This window comes from Taudactylus pleione, unplaced genomic scaffold (assembly GCF_031769625.1).
Source record: "Taudactylus pleione unplaced genomic scaffold, aTauple2 ptg000040l, whole genome shotgun sequence".
In the NCBI taxonomy this organism is placed as follows: domain Eukaryota; kingdom Metazoa; phylum Chordata; class Amphibia; order Anura; family Myobatrachidae; genus Taudactylus; species Taudactylus pleione.
In genome coordinates, this window is record NW_028284442.1 from 4,294,601 (window position 1) to 4,314,045 (window position 19,445).

Genomic DNA, 19,445 nt, shown 5'->3' on the forward strand with positions numbered 1-19,445 from the left:
AAAGGCCAAGGAGCTTTCCAAACAAGTCAGGGACAAAGTTGTTGAGATGTACAATTCTGGGTTGGGCTATAAAAACATATCCAAATCTTTGATGATCCCCCGGAGCACCATCATATCCATCATCATCAAATGGAAAGAAATAGGTACCACAAAAAACCTGCCAAGAGAGGGCCACCCACCAAAACTCACAGACTGGGCAAGGAGGGCATTAATCAGAGAGGCAGCACAGAGACCAAAGGTAACCCTGAAGGAGCTGCAGAGTTCCACAGTAGAGACTGGTGTACCTGTGCATGTGACCACAATAAGCTGTACACTCCATAGAGCTGGGTTTTATGGAAGAGTGGCCACAAAAAAAGCCATTACGTAGCGATAAATATAAGAAAACACAATTTGAGTTTGCCAAAAGGCATGTGGGCGACTCCCCAAATGTATGGAGGAAGGTTCTCTAGTCAGATGAGACTAAAATTGAACTTTTCGGCCATGAAGGAAAATTCAATGTCTGGTGCAGACCCAACACATCCCATCACCCCAAGAACACCATCCCCACAGTGAAACGTGGTGGCAGCGTCATGCTGTGGGGATGTTTTTCAGCAGCAGGGACTGGGAAACTGATTTGAGTTGAGGAAAAGATGGATGGTGCTAAATACAGGAATATTCTTGAGCAAAACCTGTTTCTGCCTGTGATTTGAGACTGGGACGGAGGTTCACCTTACAGCAGGACAATGACCCAAAGCAAAGCATACTGCTAAAGCAACACTCGAGCGGTTTAAGGGGAAACATTTAAATGTGTTGGAATGGCCTAGTCAAAGCCCAAATCTCAATCCAATTGAGAATCTGTGGTCAGACTTGAAGACTGCTGTTCACAAGCAGAAACCATCAAACATGAAGGAGCTGGAGCAGTTTTGCCTTGAGGAATGGGCAAAAATCCCAGGGGCAAGATGTGGCAAGCTCATAGAGGATTATTCAAAGTGACTTGCAGCTGTAATTGCCACAAAAGGTGGCTCGACAAAGTACTGACTTTAGGGGAGTGAATAGTTGTGCATGCTGAAGTTTTCTGTTATGTTGTCCTAAATGTTGTTTGATTCACAATATAAAAAAAATCACAACTTCACTGTTGTATGTATGTTCTGTGAATAAAATCATGCACACCTTCAAACAATCCATTTTAATTCCAGGTTGTGAGGCAACAAAACATGAAAAATGCAAAGGGGTGAATACTTTTGCAAGGCAATATATATATATATATATATATATACAGTCTGGTGCATAAATATTGGGACATTGACAGAATTTTCATATTTTGGCCTCTATTCACCACCACAATGGCTTTGAAATGAAACAAACAAGACGTGCTTTAACTGCAGACTTTCAGATTTAATTTGAGGGTAATTACATCCAAATCAGGTGAACGGTGTAGGAATTACAATGGTTTCTATACGTGCCTCCCACTTTTTAAGGGGCCAAAAGTAATGGGACAAACTAAACAATCCTAAATTTAACTTTCACTTTTTAATACTTTGTTGCAAATCCTTTGCAGGCAATTACAGCCTGAAGTCTGGAACGCATAGACATCACCAGACGCTGGGTTTCATCCCTGGTGATGCTCTGCCAGGCCTCTACTGCAAATGTCTTCAGTTCCAGCTTGTTCTTGGGGAATTTTCCCTTCAGTTTTGTCTTCATCAAGTGAAATGCATGCTCAATCAGATTCAGGTCAGGGGATTGACTTGGTCATTGCATAACATTCCACTTTTTAGCCTTAAAAACTCTTTGGTTGCTTTTGCAGTATGCTTCGGGTCATTGTCCATCTGCACTGTGAAGCGCCATCCAATGAGTTCTGAAGCATTTGACTCAATATGAGCATATAATATTGCCCAAAACACTTCAGAATTCATTCTGCTGCTTTTGTCAGCAGTCACATAATCAATAAATACAAGGGAACCAGTTCCATTGGCAGTCATACATGCCCACGCCATGACACTACCACCACCATGCTTCACTGATGAGGTGGTATGTTTTGGATCATGAGCAGTTCCTTTCCTTCTCCATACTCGTCTCTTCCCACCACTCTGGTACAAGTTGATCTTTGTCTCATCTGTCCATAGGATGTTGTTCCAGAACTGTAATGGCTTTTTTAGATGTTGTTTGGCAAACTCTAATCTGGTCTTCCTGTTTTTGTGGCTCACCAATGGTTTACATCTTGTGGTGAACCCTCTATATTCACTCTTGTGAAGTGTTCTCTTGATTGTTGACTTTGACACATATACACCTACCTCCTGGAAAGTGTTCTTGATTTGACCAACTGTTGTGAAGGGGTTTTTCTTCACCAGGGAAATAATTCTTCTGTCATCCACCACAGTTGTATTCCGTGGTCTTTCGGGTCTTTTGGTGTTGCTGAGCTCTCCAGTGTGTTCTTTTTTTTTAAGAATATTCCAAACAGTTGATTTGGCCACACCTAATGTTTTTGCTATCTCTCTGATGGTTTTTTTTTATTTTTCAGCCTAATGATGGTTTGCTTCACTGATAGTGACAGCTCTTTGGATCTCATATTGAGAGTCGACAGCAACTGATTCCAAATGCAAATGTCACACCTAGAATCAACTCCAGACCTTTTACCTGCTTAATTGATAATGAAATAATGAGGGAATAGCCCACACCTGTCCATGAAATAGCTTTTGAGTTGATAGTCCCATTACTTTTGGCCCCTTAAAAAGTGTGAGGCACATATAGAAACCGTTGTAAATCCTACACTGTTCACCTGATTTGGATGTAATTACCCTCAATTTAAATCTGAAAGACCGCAGTTAAAGCACATCTTGTTTGTTTCATTTCAAAGCCATTGTGGTGGTGAATAGTGGCCAAAATATGAAAATTCTGTCAATGTCCCAATATTTATATTTATGCACCTGACTGTATATATATATATATATATATATATATACTGTATATATATAATCCAAGAAAAAAATTGGCACTCATGGGACACAATGTTATAGCGACAAAAAAACAAGTGTATTAAATCATGGTCAATGTAACATTTCAGGGCATCAGCCCCTTCATCAGGACACACTTGCACAAACAGGGAACAAGTGCAAGTGTGTCCTGATGAAGGGGCTGATGCCCTGTAATGTTACTTTTACCATGATTTAATACACATGATTTTTTTGTCGCTGTAACAGTGTGTTCCATGAATGCTGATTTTTACTTGGATTATCTATTATGTTTTCATATAAGACCAGCTGTATTGTGGATTTAGGAGTGCCGGCAGTTTTGGAAATATATATATATATATATATATATATTGTAGAAAAAGAGAGCACTCACCAGTCTTATTAACATAAGAGTGAAAAAACTCTTTTTAATAGCTCACATATTGCCAAAAGTCCATTCGGTCGATGTTTCAGGCCTCAGCGGACCCTTTGTCAAGACACAGAGACAACAAGGTTTGTCCAAAGCAGTTACCAACAACTCAGCCTACAAGAGCTTATATATACCCACTGTGTAATCCTGAGACACACCCATCGATCCACATTAAACAACACAACCAATTAGCTGCATTAAGTGTATTATATCTCATAATAGTACTCACAACATTGCTGTGAACATTAAATCCAGCAGTCACAAACAGTGTCTATAGCCTCCATATAAAGCACTGTCTCACTTCAGTGAACAGAATATAAACAAGCGGGATATATATATATATATATATATATATATATATATATATATAAAGATCTTAAAAATCTGATAATTTTGGGCATTGAAATGCCTTGAAGTTTTTCTTAAAGCCTTTAATACAAAAATATAAAAATGGTAACACAATTTGGGTTAAGAAGTACTTTAGTTAGCGGCACTGTGCCAAATATAGCTAATTTTATGATTTGGGAAAATAATATATTTTGACTAATAATATCTTTTTGGATTCAAAATATCTGCATGGCAAATATATTGATGATGTACTAAATTTATGAAGGGTTGACATAAACAACCATCATTATTTGAATGACAATCTCTACAATTAATCTTGTCACAAATGACAATAAAATAACCTTTACAGATCTCCTCATAGGGACCAAGTGTGGAACAGACATATTGCACCAGTACCCATATTAAAGATATAGATGATAATGCTTATATCCCTATTGGCAGTGGACATAAAGAAAAATGTATTATGAACACACTAAGATGAATTGTACTTAAACTGAAGGTTATAATACCCAAGCTGTTATTACTTAAAATATTTAATATATAAATATATGTCATGGAAATGACAAAGTTGAAGATTTATAATCCCAGTGTTAGCCCCATGAAATACATTGATATTTTGTATAAATTTAAGTATACAAATGATTCCAATAATCTAAATATATATGTCTAATTTTGATTCAAATAATCAATGTTATTACAAACTTTTAAATATATTATAAAAGAATTGAGAATATTTAAACATATTTAAATATTTTATCAGATAAATATTCTCTAGCAAAGAATTTAAAATTCAAACTATCTTTATCAGAAAACATGCTAATAAGAAAAATTATTTTCTAATGGTAGAACTTTAAAGAAAATAAATAATGTAAACCATAATGCATGCCACTTAATATATTTATTATTAATAATCAAAATGTTGGATGAGCTAGATGTGCATTTAAAATGAGGATAAATAAATACCATAGAACATTGAAAGATCTTCTATTAGTTATGAAATGTACAGACATTTCAACTATGTCCATCATTTTGAATTCTTCCTTATTATGTGAAGGAATAGAAGTTGGGACATAGGAGTGGAGAGTTCTTAAAATATTAAGGAAAAATAGCCTCTTTGGATTTTTATAATAGAACCCTTACCTAATCTAAATTATTTATGATACTAACTTTATTAAAATATCATAATGTTGTTTTAAATGCAAGGCATTACTTAAGACATTATATAAGGAAGTAGAGCTTGTCCCCTGTTTTTAACCTAAGCAACATGACTTTTGTTATTGAAACATCAGTTAAAATTACTATTATATATTTTATATATAAATTCATTGGTCTGTTTGTTTGTCTGTTTGGTTATGCATTCAGACACCCCTGCACCGATTGGAATGAAATCAATTTGAGGTGGTCCAGTTGGATCCTGGCCAGATTTTAGGGGGGTTAGGGTCCTGTTTGGAAATCCCGTTGGTGTATGCTGGGAAGAACTTAGATCCAGGGAGCCTGTTCTGAGCCTTCCACTGGATGGATTTGGATGAAAACTTCGCAGAATGGTAACATTGGATCCCAGAAGACATATTAGGGGTGTTAGGGTCCCGATTGGACCTCCCATTGGTGTATGCTGGGCAAAACTTTGACCTGAGGAGCCTATTCTTGGCCTTCCACTGGATGGATTTGGATGAAAACTTCACAGAGTGGTAACATTGGAACCCAGAAGAAATGTTAGGGAGTTAGGTTCCCAGTCGGTCCTCCCATTGGTGTATGCTGGGCAGAACTTTAATCCAGGGAGCCTGTTCTGGGCCTTCCACTGGATGGATTTGGATGTAAACTTCACAGGATGAAACCTTGCAGTTAAACCTCACTTGTGGTATAACTGAAACAATGTGTCTTAAAACAACATAGGGCTCAACAATCCATTTAACAATTGCCTTTTGCATGCTGATTTAAGTTGCTGGGTCATACTATTAGAAATATGATAAAAATGAATCCTTACTTCCTACAAACTGATGGGTTTAAATGTTGCATAAAGCAATAGAAAAATGTTTTACAAAAAAAACTTGTTACCTTTTTAATACATTAAAAACATACAACTCTCTGTGGTTGCTTTGGTCCATGCAAATGTAACCAAGTAGATTTGGTGAATCTGACTCTAATGCACGTGTGTGCTTGGAGAGGATAGATATGGAATGGAAGGGGCAGAATAACATAGGCGGTCTTATTCATGTATTGTGTGCAGATGTAGCCCAGGGTAGTGACACATACAGTATACACATGTTTTACTTGTGGGTGCTCAAGGGTAGATGCAAATACACCATGATAATGATGAGGAGGAAGAATATGTTAATTGTCAGCAGGCCGCTTATGATTGTCTGATTGCAAATATACTACTGATGCTAATAGGTGCTTTGCTCATGTACTGTACATATACAGTATATTTTTTATTCTGTAAATAAGATATTTTATCCTGAGCTGGCTCCAACCTATAAGTCCTGCACATGCGCACACATCAACAGACAGGCTTCTATGGACTGTATCAGCTGCAACCTCTTAGAAGCTAGATAGGACTGCCATTATAGCAGAGGAGTGGCTTCCCATTGGAAGCACTCTCTCTGCTAATTGCAGTCTGGAAAGGCAGTACCAGGGGGAGAAAGCACCTCCCCCTGGGACTGCCCTCACGGTCATGATTAGCAGGAAGTGTTTTCAATGGGGTGTCACTGCCACACTGCTAGGCACTAGTTGTGTCTGATATATTAGAGAGCTTTTCTAAGTTTTAATGAAGCCTAATATTGAATGCCTATTTTGTAAGGTTAAAACATGGATGTGTTTGTGATATATTCCTAATGTAAATCTAGCACACTAGAGCTGACCTGAACGCATTTGCGATAGTTGCAAATTTGCATATGCCCGTAATTGTGGCTTTATTATTTATTGCTTTTTACATCTTTACAGCCATGTGGGCATCAGCCCCATAGTTTTAAACTGCTTTTGTACTCGTGTTAAAAACACATTTCTCTTTCAATGTGTGTACAGTATACTGTAAATGTGGCACTGCATTGGAAGGACTTGAATAAAACATATAAAAGCCACTGTTACAAATGTATTATGATAAAGTTGCTGTAACTATATATAAAATAAAATATGTCCTTAATTTGCCAATTTATGTTAAATTAGAATTGAGTTGGCTAGTCATTCACCTATTTACCACCAGCTGGGGACACAGCTTTCTAAATTGTCTATTTTCTTGTTGTGTTTTTCACTATGCAGATGGAATAGTATAATTGTTTGAAAATAAGTTGGCATATGGTGAAAAACACAGAAGATTATTATATTAACACTAGTTTTAATAAGCTTTACCGTGCTGTTATTGTATCTAAACTTGCCTTGATGTATCATTTAATAGGAAACAAATTGTATTGCTGGAACCTTGCATTATGTACTTTAGCATATGGTGTTGCAGAATTTGTGTTTGACGTTTAGCTTGTAATCGAATGACTTTTTTGAAGTCTTAACATGTTAATGACAATACTGAGACGTACTCTGTGCAATTAGTCGGACTAATACTTGCCTTAGGTGGGATTTATAGTACTTTGTTTTATATAATAGGCTTATTTGGATGATTTTGAAAGAGCTAATTTCAAGAATGTTATTATTATCACTTTTAGTAGTAATATACCTTCCAATTTAACTGTAGATGGGAACATTGTTCCTGTGGGAAAATGTGGATGTGGAGCTTTTAGTATTTTATTTATTTATTTTAGAATTCATTATTGTTCATTTTATTTGAAAATGGAATGCAATGCTAAATATTATAGAACTAGCTTTTGTAACATTAATATGTTTTGTAATACAAATACAAACATTTGCTGCTTTTTATCGTTTTCTAAACTCTAGAAAGTTAAATCTTTTCCAGCTGTAGAAGTTGCAGGGAAAGTAAATAGATAAATAAATAGGTATGTATTGATTTGAGCTTTGCTTCTGAAATGTTGGCATACAGTTAATGGGCAGTTTAATAACTCTAGATTGGAAATATCACTTATTTCTTGGGCTGGCACCAATGAATTCCAGCAATCTCATACTATTCCTCTACATTGATAACAATATAAAATTAGATAAAGGCATTTACAGTGTTAAACTTCACAGTTCTAAAAAGAAGTTAAGCAAAGTTGCAAAATGGGAGAACAGGTACAAATAACCTGGTTCTTAGCCTGCCATTGGGGGATGGCAATGGTGGGCTATAATAGGGTGAATCATGATGTGACAAAGGGGGCCCACAGATTCCAATTGGTTTATACTCCTCTGAGCAGGGTAATTTTCTTATGTTCATAGAATCATAAGTAGGTGAGTATGGCAGGAATTGTGACAAGACCTGTTGATTTTCATGTGTAGAGAAGCAACCCTGCATTGTTACATAAGGAGCTCATAAAAAAGTAAATGGGGGAGAGTGATTGGTGGTAGTGGTAAACATCAAGAAAGCACCTAAGGTTTCCCACTGAGAAAAGGATGACTTTCTATATCTCTCACCAAATGTGAAAATAAATATAAAAAAATAACTTTTCTTCTGTTATTATCCATGACACTCATGCATAAAGTCTCCACCATTTGTATTGAGAACCCAGAACCTTTTGCTGTACATTCTGCAGAAGAGCAAACACGAGTGGAAATGTCAAGAGAAGACAATATATTATTATTATTATTATTACTACCCATGTGTTCATGTGTGCTCTAGGCTTTGGAAGCCTTGTGGCATCATATAAATAAAAGCTGATGATGAGGATAATAAAAAAAATAATAATAATAATAATAATAATAATAATAATAATTGTTATTATTATTATTATTATTATTATTACTATGATTAGATTTTGATTTTACTAGTTCCATTGTTCCTATTATTGTGGTCAGATGGTATTAAAATATTTTATTACTTAAACAAGTTACACTAAATAAATATTGTTTACACAATGTTTGTCTTATGTCCTTAGGTAATGTGCAAGTGGTTGATTCCAGATTGCTTAGATTTTGTGGAAAAAAAATGCCAATTTGTGGTACAGACATGTCCTATGCACCTAACCATGTCAATGCTGAAGATTTATGAATGTTTGCTGGCAAATATAAGGTGAGAAAAGAGCTGTATTTTTCATTCATACAAAAAGTAATAAATGTTTTTTGAACCAAAATAAGCAAAATAACAAAACAAATGTGCTTAAAAGACAAAAATATTTTTAAATAGAAGAGCATGCAGCAGTGTGTGTGTGTGCTGTAATTGAAACAAATGTAACAGAAGAGCAAAAAAACATACTGTAGAAATAAACATTCTGTATATATAGATTTCTGGAAGAGAAAAAAAGATATGGTGACCACAAAACATTGGTATTTTTTTTTACTCCTGAGTAGAGAACTGGATAAAAAATACTTTAAATATTACCAAATAAAAAGAAAACATTTTGAAAGATATTAAAAAATGTCTTTGTCCTTTTAACAATAAATAACAAATTATATTGTTGATTTAAGAATCCTATTTCATTGACATATACTGTAGGTAACAAAAAAAAGATGGCAACTCAGACATACTTACAGATATTTTTATTTTCCTCTCCGGGAGTTGCCCGGAGAGGAGATGCAGGTGGGAGGTGATGGGTGGAGGGGACTGACTATTTGCCTAATTAAGCCCTGTCCCCTCATTGCTAAATTTTGGGAAGCCTGCATATTCAACTAGCGGACAGGGGACAAATGATGCAATTCTCATAGAATCTCATCATTAGACCCCGTCCCCTACTCATGGACCCACCTATTTCCAGGCAAAATTCTCCCCATTCTGTCCACTTCACTAGGAAGCGGGCAGGATGCAGGAGAAGTGCTTACTTTTCCGGGGGTGTGGGGTATAACCTGAAAAATCAGGACCCTCCCGCAGGCATCGGGAGAGTAGGTAAGTTTGCTCTTAGATGAACTATCTGGCAAACATACTGTTAAACAGAACTTTTTAGAAATAGTCCATTGTGCAAGGTTACACTGAATATTCAAATTTTAATATAGCCTTTTTGGGTGTAATTATAATTAAACTAACATTTTATACAGTTCTCAGGGCAGGGCAGCAGTAATGACATCAACTTAGGTGTGTATTTTGTGTTTTCCCATTTCCCAGGTTTCCCATTTTATTTCCCCCCCCTTTCCATGAATGAATGCGCACAGTATTCTTGGTATTTTTCTTTAATTAATTTGCAGCATTCTACCAATCACTTAAGCAGGGCAGTGTTTGGTCATCAAAGGTAAACCTCAACTAGATTTCCTGCAAACCTTCTTTGTATATTTACATATTTCAGTGCATTTACATTGTTGTTTTGCTACAAATCTACTAACTAAAAATATGATAGTCCTGGGGCATATAAAAAGGAAGGTAGCCGATATGGTTCTAATGTTAAAGCATTGGAACCATGTTAGCGGTATAAGTTTAAACATGATGCTTTAACATAATGTTTAACCTTATATTGCAGACACAGTTATGATGCTTTAACTAACATTGGTACAGTCTTGGCATACTCTGCTCGACATCACAATGATGACACGTTTACAATGCTTTGACTAACATTAGTAGTGTCTTGGGATACTCTGCTCAACATCACACTACCAAAAAGCTGATCGCCAAAATTTTAACTGTCGGCAAAGCATACCCAACCCCATTAAAATGTACTCCATAGTGAACTGCTTTTTGTAATCTAGGTTGCCTGCAATCTATGCTTTCTAGGTAGGTGTATAACTGCCTCCCAGGCAGATGAGAAAATCCAGCCCATTTACACTCCTAAGAAACTCTCTGGTCCATTACAAATGGTACATAGACCTCACAGTTTACTCCTGACTCTAGCTAGCTGACTCCTATTTCAACGATTTAATTTCAAACCACTTTGTTTCAACAGTTTTGCTCTACATAATTAAATCTACGGCTTAATTTGGTCATTATCAAGCCTCATTCGCAGTACACTTGAAAGTTGCAATATAAATCGTCTGATGTGTACAAATAAGAACAAAAGCAGACAGGATCCCAACTGGGTTAAAGAAGCTTTAACTTTTATTTGAATGATCCCCATTGTGTTCCAAATATAAATTTTATTGGCAAGAATATATTGGAAATATTTAAATGTTATTAACAATCTATTATACTGTGCTGATTATAGTTTTATCTGTTAGCTCTGTAAAATCTGGAACCGAAAATGAAGATGAGGTTTTTGATGTTTCAGAAGATAGAAGTTCCCAAACATACCAAACAAATAGTAAGAAAACCAATGAAGAGATCATGAATATGATTGTGGCTTATGGTTTATTTTCTATTATTTGGTCTATTGGTGGAGTTCTTCACTTAGATTCAAAACAAAGGTGAGTGTTATTCAAATCCATTGTCATTAAAATGTATTTTATTGTTTACTTCTGCTACTTGTTTATATTAGGGGTGTGCACCGGCCACTTTTCGTGTTTTGTGTTTTGGTTTTGGATCTGGATCTTTCTTCGTGTTTTGGATCTGGATTGGTTTTGCCAAAACCACCCTTCCGTGTTTTGGGTTCTGGGTTTTGTGTTTTGGATCTGTATTTTTTTGAAAAAAAGCATAAAAACAGCTAAAATCACAGAATTTGTAGGTTTTTCTGCTCCTATGCTATTATTAACCTCAATAACCTTAATTTCCACTCATTTCCAGTCTATTCTGAATACCTCACACCTCACAATAGTGTTTTTATGTCCAAAAGGTTGCACCGAGGTAGCTGGATGACTATGCTAAGCGACACGAGTGGGCGGCACAAACACGTGACCCATCTAGGCGTGACACTGCAGTGGCAGACAGGATGGCATTGAAAAACTAGGCCCCAAACTGTACATAATGCAAAGAAAAAAAAGAGGTGCAAGATGGAATTGTCCTTGGGCCCTCCCACCCACCCTTATGTTGTATAAACAGGACATGCACACTTTAACAAACCAATCATTTCAGCGCCAGGGTCTGCCACACAACTGTGGCTGAAAATGATTGGTTCGTTTGGGCCCCCACAAAACAAGCTGGCAATTTATCTGTCCCTGCACAAACTGGCTCTACGGAGGCAAGATGTCATCCTCATCCTCCTCATCCACCGATTCCTCACCCTCTTCAGTGTGTACATCCTCATCCTCACAGAGTATTAATTCGTCCCTGCTGGAACCACAGGTCCCTCTGTACGTTCTGGAGGCTGGTCTCCCTGGAAGAGTTGATAATTCATTTTATGAACATCATCTTCTCCACATTTTGTGGAAGCAACCTCCTACGCCTTTCGCTGACAAGGTTCCCGGCTGCACTAAACACTCTTTCGGAGTACACACTGGAGGGGGGGCAACTCAGGTAAAATAGAGCCAGTTTGTACAGGGACCTTCAAATTGCTTCTTTTTCCTGCCAGTACAGGTACAGACTGTCTGACATGCCTACTTGGATGCTGTCACCGATGTAATCCTTTAACAGACAGACGCACACGCTTGTCGCTGCTGCTTTGAGGATTCAAGTGCGGCTACAGCCCACACAATTCACAAAGACAGAAAAAAAAAAAGAATATTTTTATTGTTTGTGGAGCACACTTTGAGGGTTACACCACCCTTTAACAGACAGACGCACGCTTGTCGCTGCTGCTTTGAGGATGCAAGTGCGGCTACAGCCCACACATTTCACAAAGACCGAAAAAAAAAGAACAATATTTTAATTGTTTGTGTAGCACACTTTGAGGGTGTCACCACCCTTTAACAGACAGACGCACGCTTGTCGCTGCTGCTTTAAGGATGCAGGTGTGGCTACAGCCCACACAATTCACAAAGACAGAAAAAAGAAGAATATTTTTATTGTTTGTGTAGCACACTTTGAGGGTGTCACCACCCTTTAACAGACAGATGCACGCTTGTCGCTGCTGCTTTGAGGATGCAAGTGCGGCTACATCGCACACAAGTCACAAACACATTAAAAAAATAGTTTTTTATTTTTTGGAGCACTTTGAGAGTTACACCACCCTTTAACAGACAGACGCACGCTTGTCGCTGCTGCTTTAAGGATGCAGGTGCGGCTACAGCCAACACATTTCACAAAGACCGAAAAAAAAGAACAATATTTTAATTGTTTGTGTAGAACACTTTGAGGTGTCACCACCCTTTAACAGACAGACGCACGCTTGTCGCTGCTGCTTTAAGGATGCAGGTGCGGCTACAGCCCACACAATTCACATAGACAGAAAAAAGAAGAAGAATATTTTTATTGTTTGTGTAGCACACTTTGAGGGTGTCACCACCCTTTAACAGACAGACGCACGCTTGTCACTGCTGCTTTAAGGATGCAGGTGCGGCTACAGCCCACACAATTCACATAGACAGAAAAAAGAAGATGAATATTTTTATTGTTTGTGTAGCACACTTTGAGGGTGTCACCACCCTTTAACAGACAGACGCACGCTTGTCGCTGCTGCTTTGAGGATGCAAGTGCGGCTACATCGCACACAAGTCACAAACACATTAAAAAAATAGTTTTTTATTTTTTGGAGCACTTTGAGAGTTACACCACCCTTTAACAGACAGATGCACGCTTGTCGCTGCTGCTTTAAGGATGCAGGTGCGGCTACAGCCCCCACAATTCACAAAGACAGAAAAAAAAAGAACAATATTTTAATTGTTTGTGTAGCACACTTTGAGGGTGTCACCACCCTTTAACAGACAAACGCACGCTTGTCGCTGCTGCTTTAAGGATGCAGGTGCGGCTACAGCCCACACAATTCACAAAGACAGAAAAAGAAGAAGAATTTTTTTATTGTTTGTGTAGCACACTTTGAGGGTGTCACCACCCTTTAACAGACAGACGCATGCTTGTCGCTGCTGCTTTGAGGATGCAAGTGCGGCTACATCACACACAAGTCACAAACACATTAAAAAAATAGTTTTTTATTTTTTGGAGCTCTTTGAGAGTTACACCACCCTTTAACAGACAGACGCACGCTTGTCACTGCTGCTTTAAGGATGCAGGTGCGGCTACAGCCCACACATTTCACAAAGACCGAAAAAAAAAGAACAATATTTTAATTGTTTGTGTAGAACACTTTGAGGGTGTCACCACCCTTTAACAGACAGACGCACGCTTGTCGCTGCTGCTTTAAGGATGCAGGTGCGGCTACAGCCCACACAATTCACATAGACAGAAAAAAGAAGAAGAATATTTTTATTGTTTGTGTAGCACACTTTGAGGGTGTCACCACCCTTTAACAGACAGACGCACGCTTGTCGCTGCTGCTTTAAGGATGCAGGTGCGGCTACAGCCCACACATTTCACAAAGACCAAAAAAAAAGAACAATATTTTAATTGTTTGTGTAGCACACTTTGAGGGTGTCACCACCCTTTAACAGACAGACGCACGCTAGTCGCTGCTGCTTTAAGGATGCAGGTGCGGCTACAGCCCACACAATTCACAAAGACAGAAAAAAGAACAATATTTTAATTGTTTGTGTAGCACACTTTGAGGGTGTCACCACCCTTTAACAGACAGACGCACGCTTGTCGCTGCTGCTTTAAGGATGCAGGTGCGGCTACAGCCCACACAATTCACAAAGACAGAAAAAAGAACAATATTTTAATTGTTTGTGTAGCACACTTTGAGGGTGTCACCACCCTTTAACAGACAGACGCACGCTTGTCGCTGCTGCTTTAAGGATGCAGGTGCGGCTACAGCCCACACAATTCACAAAGACAGAAAAAAGAAGAAGAATATTTTTATTGTTTGTGTAGCACACTTTGAGGGTGTCACCACCCTTTAACAGACAGACGCACGCTTGTCGCTGCTGCTTTGAGGATGCAAGCGCGGCTACATCGCACACAAGTCACAAACACATTAAAAAAATAGTTTTTTATTTTTTGGAGCACTTTGAGAGTTACACCACCCTTTAACAGACAGACGCACGCTTGTCGCTGCTGCTTTAAGGATGCAGGTGCGACTACAGCCCACACAATTCACAAAGACAGAAAAAAAAAGAGCTATATTTTAATTGTTTGTGTAGCACACTTTGAGGGTGTCACCACCCTTTAACAGACAGACGCACGCTTGTCGCTGCTGCTTTGAGGATGCAGGTGGAATCTAGACGGGATTTGGAACCGAGGACACACTACCTCCATCAATTGTCTAAATCCCACTGCACTAATGTCGGATACCGGACGCACGTCTAACACCAACATAGCAGTCAAGGCCTCAGTTATACGTTTTGCTTCAGGATGACTGCTGTCGTACTTCATCCTCATCGCTAGGGACTGTTGGAGGGTCAATTGTTTAGTAAAAGTAGTGATGTTCCTACTTCCTCTCTGGGATGATGAACAACTCCCAGCAGCAGCAACAGCACTAGGAGGAAGTGGTTCTTGATCTTTCCCTATTTTATTTTTATCGGAGAAAGTTTGGTCCTCCATTTATGTTATATTGATATATATACGTGCGGCTAAAGCGCACACAAACACAGAAAATATTTTTTTATTTTTGCTGGAGAGTAGTGCACTTTGTGGGTTACACCACCCTTTAAGAAATGAGCCAGCCGGCTCTTTACTTATGGGACACAGGCGCACGCTTGGCGCTGCTCCTTTGTTGATGCACGTGCAGCCACAGTGCACACAAGTCACAAACACAGAAAATATATATTTTTTTGGTTTGGAGTGTACTTTGGGGGTTACAGAACCCTTTAACGGTCTAGCCAGCCGGCCCTTTACTTATGACACAGGCGCACGCTTGGCACTACTTTGTTGATGCACGTGCGGCTACTGTGCACACAATTCACAAACACAGAAAATAATTTTCTTTTTGGTTTGGACTGGAGTGTACTTTCGGGGGTTACAGCACCCTTTAATGGTCTAGCCAGCCGGCCCTTTACTTATGACACAGGCGCACGCTTGGCACTACTTTGTTGATGCACGTGCGGCTACTGCGCACACAATTCACAAACACAGAAAATAATTTTTTTTTTGGTTTGGACTGGAGTGTACTTTGGGGGTTACAGCACCCTTTAACGGTCAAGCCAGCCGGCCATTTACTTATGACACAGGCGCACGCTTGGCACTACTTTGTTGATGCATATGCGGCTACTGCGCACACAATTCACAAACACAGAAAATAATTTTTTTTTTGATTTGGACTGGACTGTACTTTTGGGGGTTACAGCACCCTTTAACGGTCAAGCCAGCCGGCCCTTTACTTATGACACAGGCGCACACTTGGCACTACTTTGTTGATGCACGTGCGGCTACTGCGCACACAATTCACAAACACAGAAAATAATTTTTTTTTTGGTTTGGACTGGAGTGTACTTTGGGGGTTACAGCACCCTTTAACGGTCAAGCCAGCCGGCCCTTTACTTATGACACAGGCGCACGCTTGGCACTACTTTGTTGATGCACGTGCGGCTACTGCGCACACAATTCACAAACACAGAAAATAATTTTTTTTTTGGTTTGGACTGGAGTGTACTTTCGGGGGTTACAGCACCCTTTAACGGTCAAGCCAGCCGGCCCTTTACTTATGACACAGGTGCACGCTTGGCACTACTTTGTTGATGCACGTGCGGCTACTGCGCACACAATTCACAAACACAGAAAATTATTTTTTTTTTGGTTTGGACTGGAGTGTACTTTCGGGGGTTACAGCACCCTTAACGGTCAAGCCAGCTGGCCCTTTACTTATGACACAGGCGCACGCTTGGCACTACTTTGTTGATGCACGTGCGGCTACTGCGCACACAATTCACAAACACAGAAAATAATTTTTTTTTTGGTTTGGACTGGAGTGTACTTTCGGGGGTTACAGCACCCTTAATGGTCAAGCCACCCGGCCCTTTACTTATGACACAGGCGCACGCTTGGCACTACTTTGTTGATGCACGTGCGGCTACTGCGCACACAATTCACAAACACAGAAAATAATTTTTTTTTTGGTTTGGACTGGAGTGTACTTTGGGGGTTACAGCACCCTTTAACGGTCAAGCCAGCCGGCCATTTACTTATGACACAGGCGCACGCTTGGCACTACTTTGTTGATGCACGTGCGGCTACTGCGCACACAATTCACAACCACAGAAAATAATTTTTTTTTTGGTTTGGACTGGAGTGTACTTTCGGGGGTTACAGCACCCTTAACGGTCAAGCCAGCCGGCCCTTTACTTATGACACAGGCGCATGCTTGGCACTACTTTGTTGATGCACGTGCGGCTACTGCGCACACAATTCACAAACACAGAAAATAATTTTTTTTTGGGTTTGGACTGGAGTGTACTTTCGGGGGTTACAGCACCCTTAACGGTCAAGCCAGCTGGCCCTTTACTTATGACACAGGCGCACGCTTGGCACTACTTTGTTGATGCACGTGCGGCTACTGCGCACACAATTCACAAACACAGAAAATATATTATTTTTTTAGCACTTGGGGGGAGCACCCCTGATGGACAGAGCACCCCCTGGACAACACTACAGCACCCCTTTAGGACTGGGACACTGCACAGGACTTTGGAGTGGACACAGCCCCTATGGAGAACTGACTGCACAACACAGTCCAGCCAGCCCCTATGGACTTTGAAGTAGTGGACACAGCCCCTATTAACAACAGCAGCACAGCACAACACAGCCAGCCCCTAAGGACTTTGAAGTAGTGGACAACAGCAGCACTACACTACACTACACTACACAGCCCTAACTCCCACCCTCCCTCTTCACTGTCCACAGCCGAGTGAGAAAATGGCGCCGACGCGGGTACCTTATATAGGATCCAAAACCCGCGAGACTCGGAAGGCGGGATGATGACGTTTTGCCTCGATTTCAGATCCGAGTCAGGCGGGAAAAGTCCAGCCTGATTCGGATCGGACTCGGATCGGGGGGGCTCGGGGGGGTTCGGATTTCAGAAATCTGAACCCGCTCACCCCTAGTTTATATGAATAGGTTACTGTATTATTAAGGAACATACTGCACCATTTCAAAAAGCAAGATCTTTGTGGTACATTGTAGACAATAAACCATACTGCGTTAATTAAAAGGTAGTTTGGGAACATTGACCTTGGACTATCCCAAAAATGTTTTGCAAGTTTCACTACTCTCTAACAGATAGTTTGCTGTCACACAGTTGTGTTTTTCCTGTGCGTCATAAAATTTTTTAGATCAAAAGTAAAGTCTTACCTCAATATTTTTTGTTAAATTGAACAAAACGCCCACCAAATCTTTCCGTATGCTAACCCCAGGCTTATGGGGCAGATTGTATATCACATGCATGTTTGTTTGAGTGGCACAAAAGATTTCGTGATGGTCATGAGGATGTTGAAGATGATGAACATCCCAGAAGGCCTTGCACATCAAAAACAAACTAAAATGTGGAAATAATTTATAAAATCGTTCAAATTGACTGTCGACTCAATGATAGCAGAAATGGTAAACATCGACAATGAAACTGTTAGGCAAGTTTTGCATCAAGCAAATTTTTACAGACATTTTGGAACAAATTCAAATGGATTTGCATTTTATAGAAAATGTTATTACCTGTGAAGAAACAATGATATTCCAGTACGATTCTGAGAAAAAACACCAGTCCATGCACTGGAAAACACTATCATCACCAAGAATGAAGAAAGCACATCAAAGCAAATCCAAATTCAAAGCCATGTTAATTGTTTTCTTTGATATCAAGGGTGTTATTTTGGAAGACTGGGTACCAGAAAGTGTAACAGTGACTCAACATTACTACTAAAGTGTTCTAGCAACTTTACAGGAAAGAATCAGAAGAAACAGGCCAGAGTTGAAAAATTGTTTCATCCTCCTTCAGGACATTGCACCAGCACACATCCCCCCACATCCTCCATCAGGACAACAGATTGCAGTGCTAGAACACCCTCCTTACTCGCTAGGGATGTGCACCAACCCCCGTGCTTTGGTTTTGGATCTGTATTTCCTTCAAGGTTTTGGATCTGGATTTGGTTTTGCAAACCACCCTCAAGTGTTTTTTGGTTTTGGATCTGGTTTTTTTTAAATAAAAAATATACAAAAAGTTTTAAAAACAGCTAAAATCATTTAATTTATGCAATCCAAACCCCTAAATTCGGATTTAAAATTCAATTTCTGAATGCAAAAAGATCAGAACCGCGACCCGGTCATTCACGGATCTCCTCAGGAGATTAGAGAGGGCCATGCTGCCGAATAGTCTGTACATGCTGGACGATGTGGACACTATGTCGTTCGATCCGTCAGAACAGACAACATATCGTCTTCTGCATATCGTCTAGTGTGTACCCAGCATAAGACACTTCTTGTCAGCTATTACCCCAGTGTCGAGCTTAGACAAACAAAGCCATCTTTGCCAATGTCTCTGCTGGGTATAAACATTAGAAAATGTGCCATATCAAAATCCATGATAGTAAAGAGACTAAATTATCCACCACTTAGACCACTTGTCATAGTATCCAATCTGACAGAAGAGTTTAAATTTATTGTGTTCACTGGAATCATATTAATATGGCGCTTTCAACAAAACAGCTTCTTATACAGGGAACAGAGGACATCTGACATACAGGATACAGATGTGTCCTTTCTTACTGTTGCTTCAGTCGCACCAAATAGTCCCTCTTGGCATGCCAAGTCCCATGCGACTCAGCGGTGCCAAACATCATTTTCACTCTTTCACAGTTTATTTGCATAATTAAAGCAACAATTACTTTCAGGTGGTTATTTTCCATTCACCAACCTCTGCTTGTATTATAATGTA

General features: G+C 39.4%; 1 protein-coding gene across 1 annotated transcript in view; it reads left to right on the forward strand.

The window, feature by feature from the left end:
- Positions 1-19,445, forward strand: part of LOC148538322 (dynein axonemal heavy chain 3-like) — a 1,025,530-nt gene that overhangs the window by 358,621 nt on the left and 647,464 nt on the right. Inside the window, exons 23-25 of the mRNA XM_088455384.1 lie at positions 8,679-8,812; positions 10,188-10,216; positions 10,866-11,064. Of these exons, the coding sequence (XP_088311510.1) occupies positions 8,679-8,812; positions 10,188-10,216; positions 10,866-11,064 (362 nt within the window). The remainder of the gene's footprint in view (positions 1-8,678; positions 8,813-10,187; positions 10,217-10,865; positions 11,065-19,445) is intronic.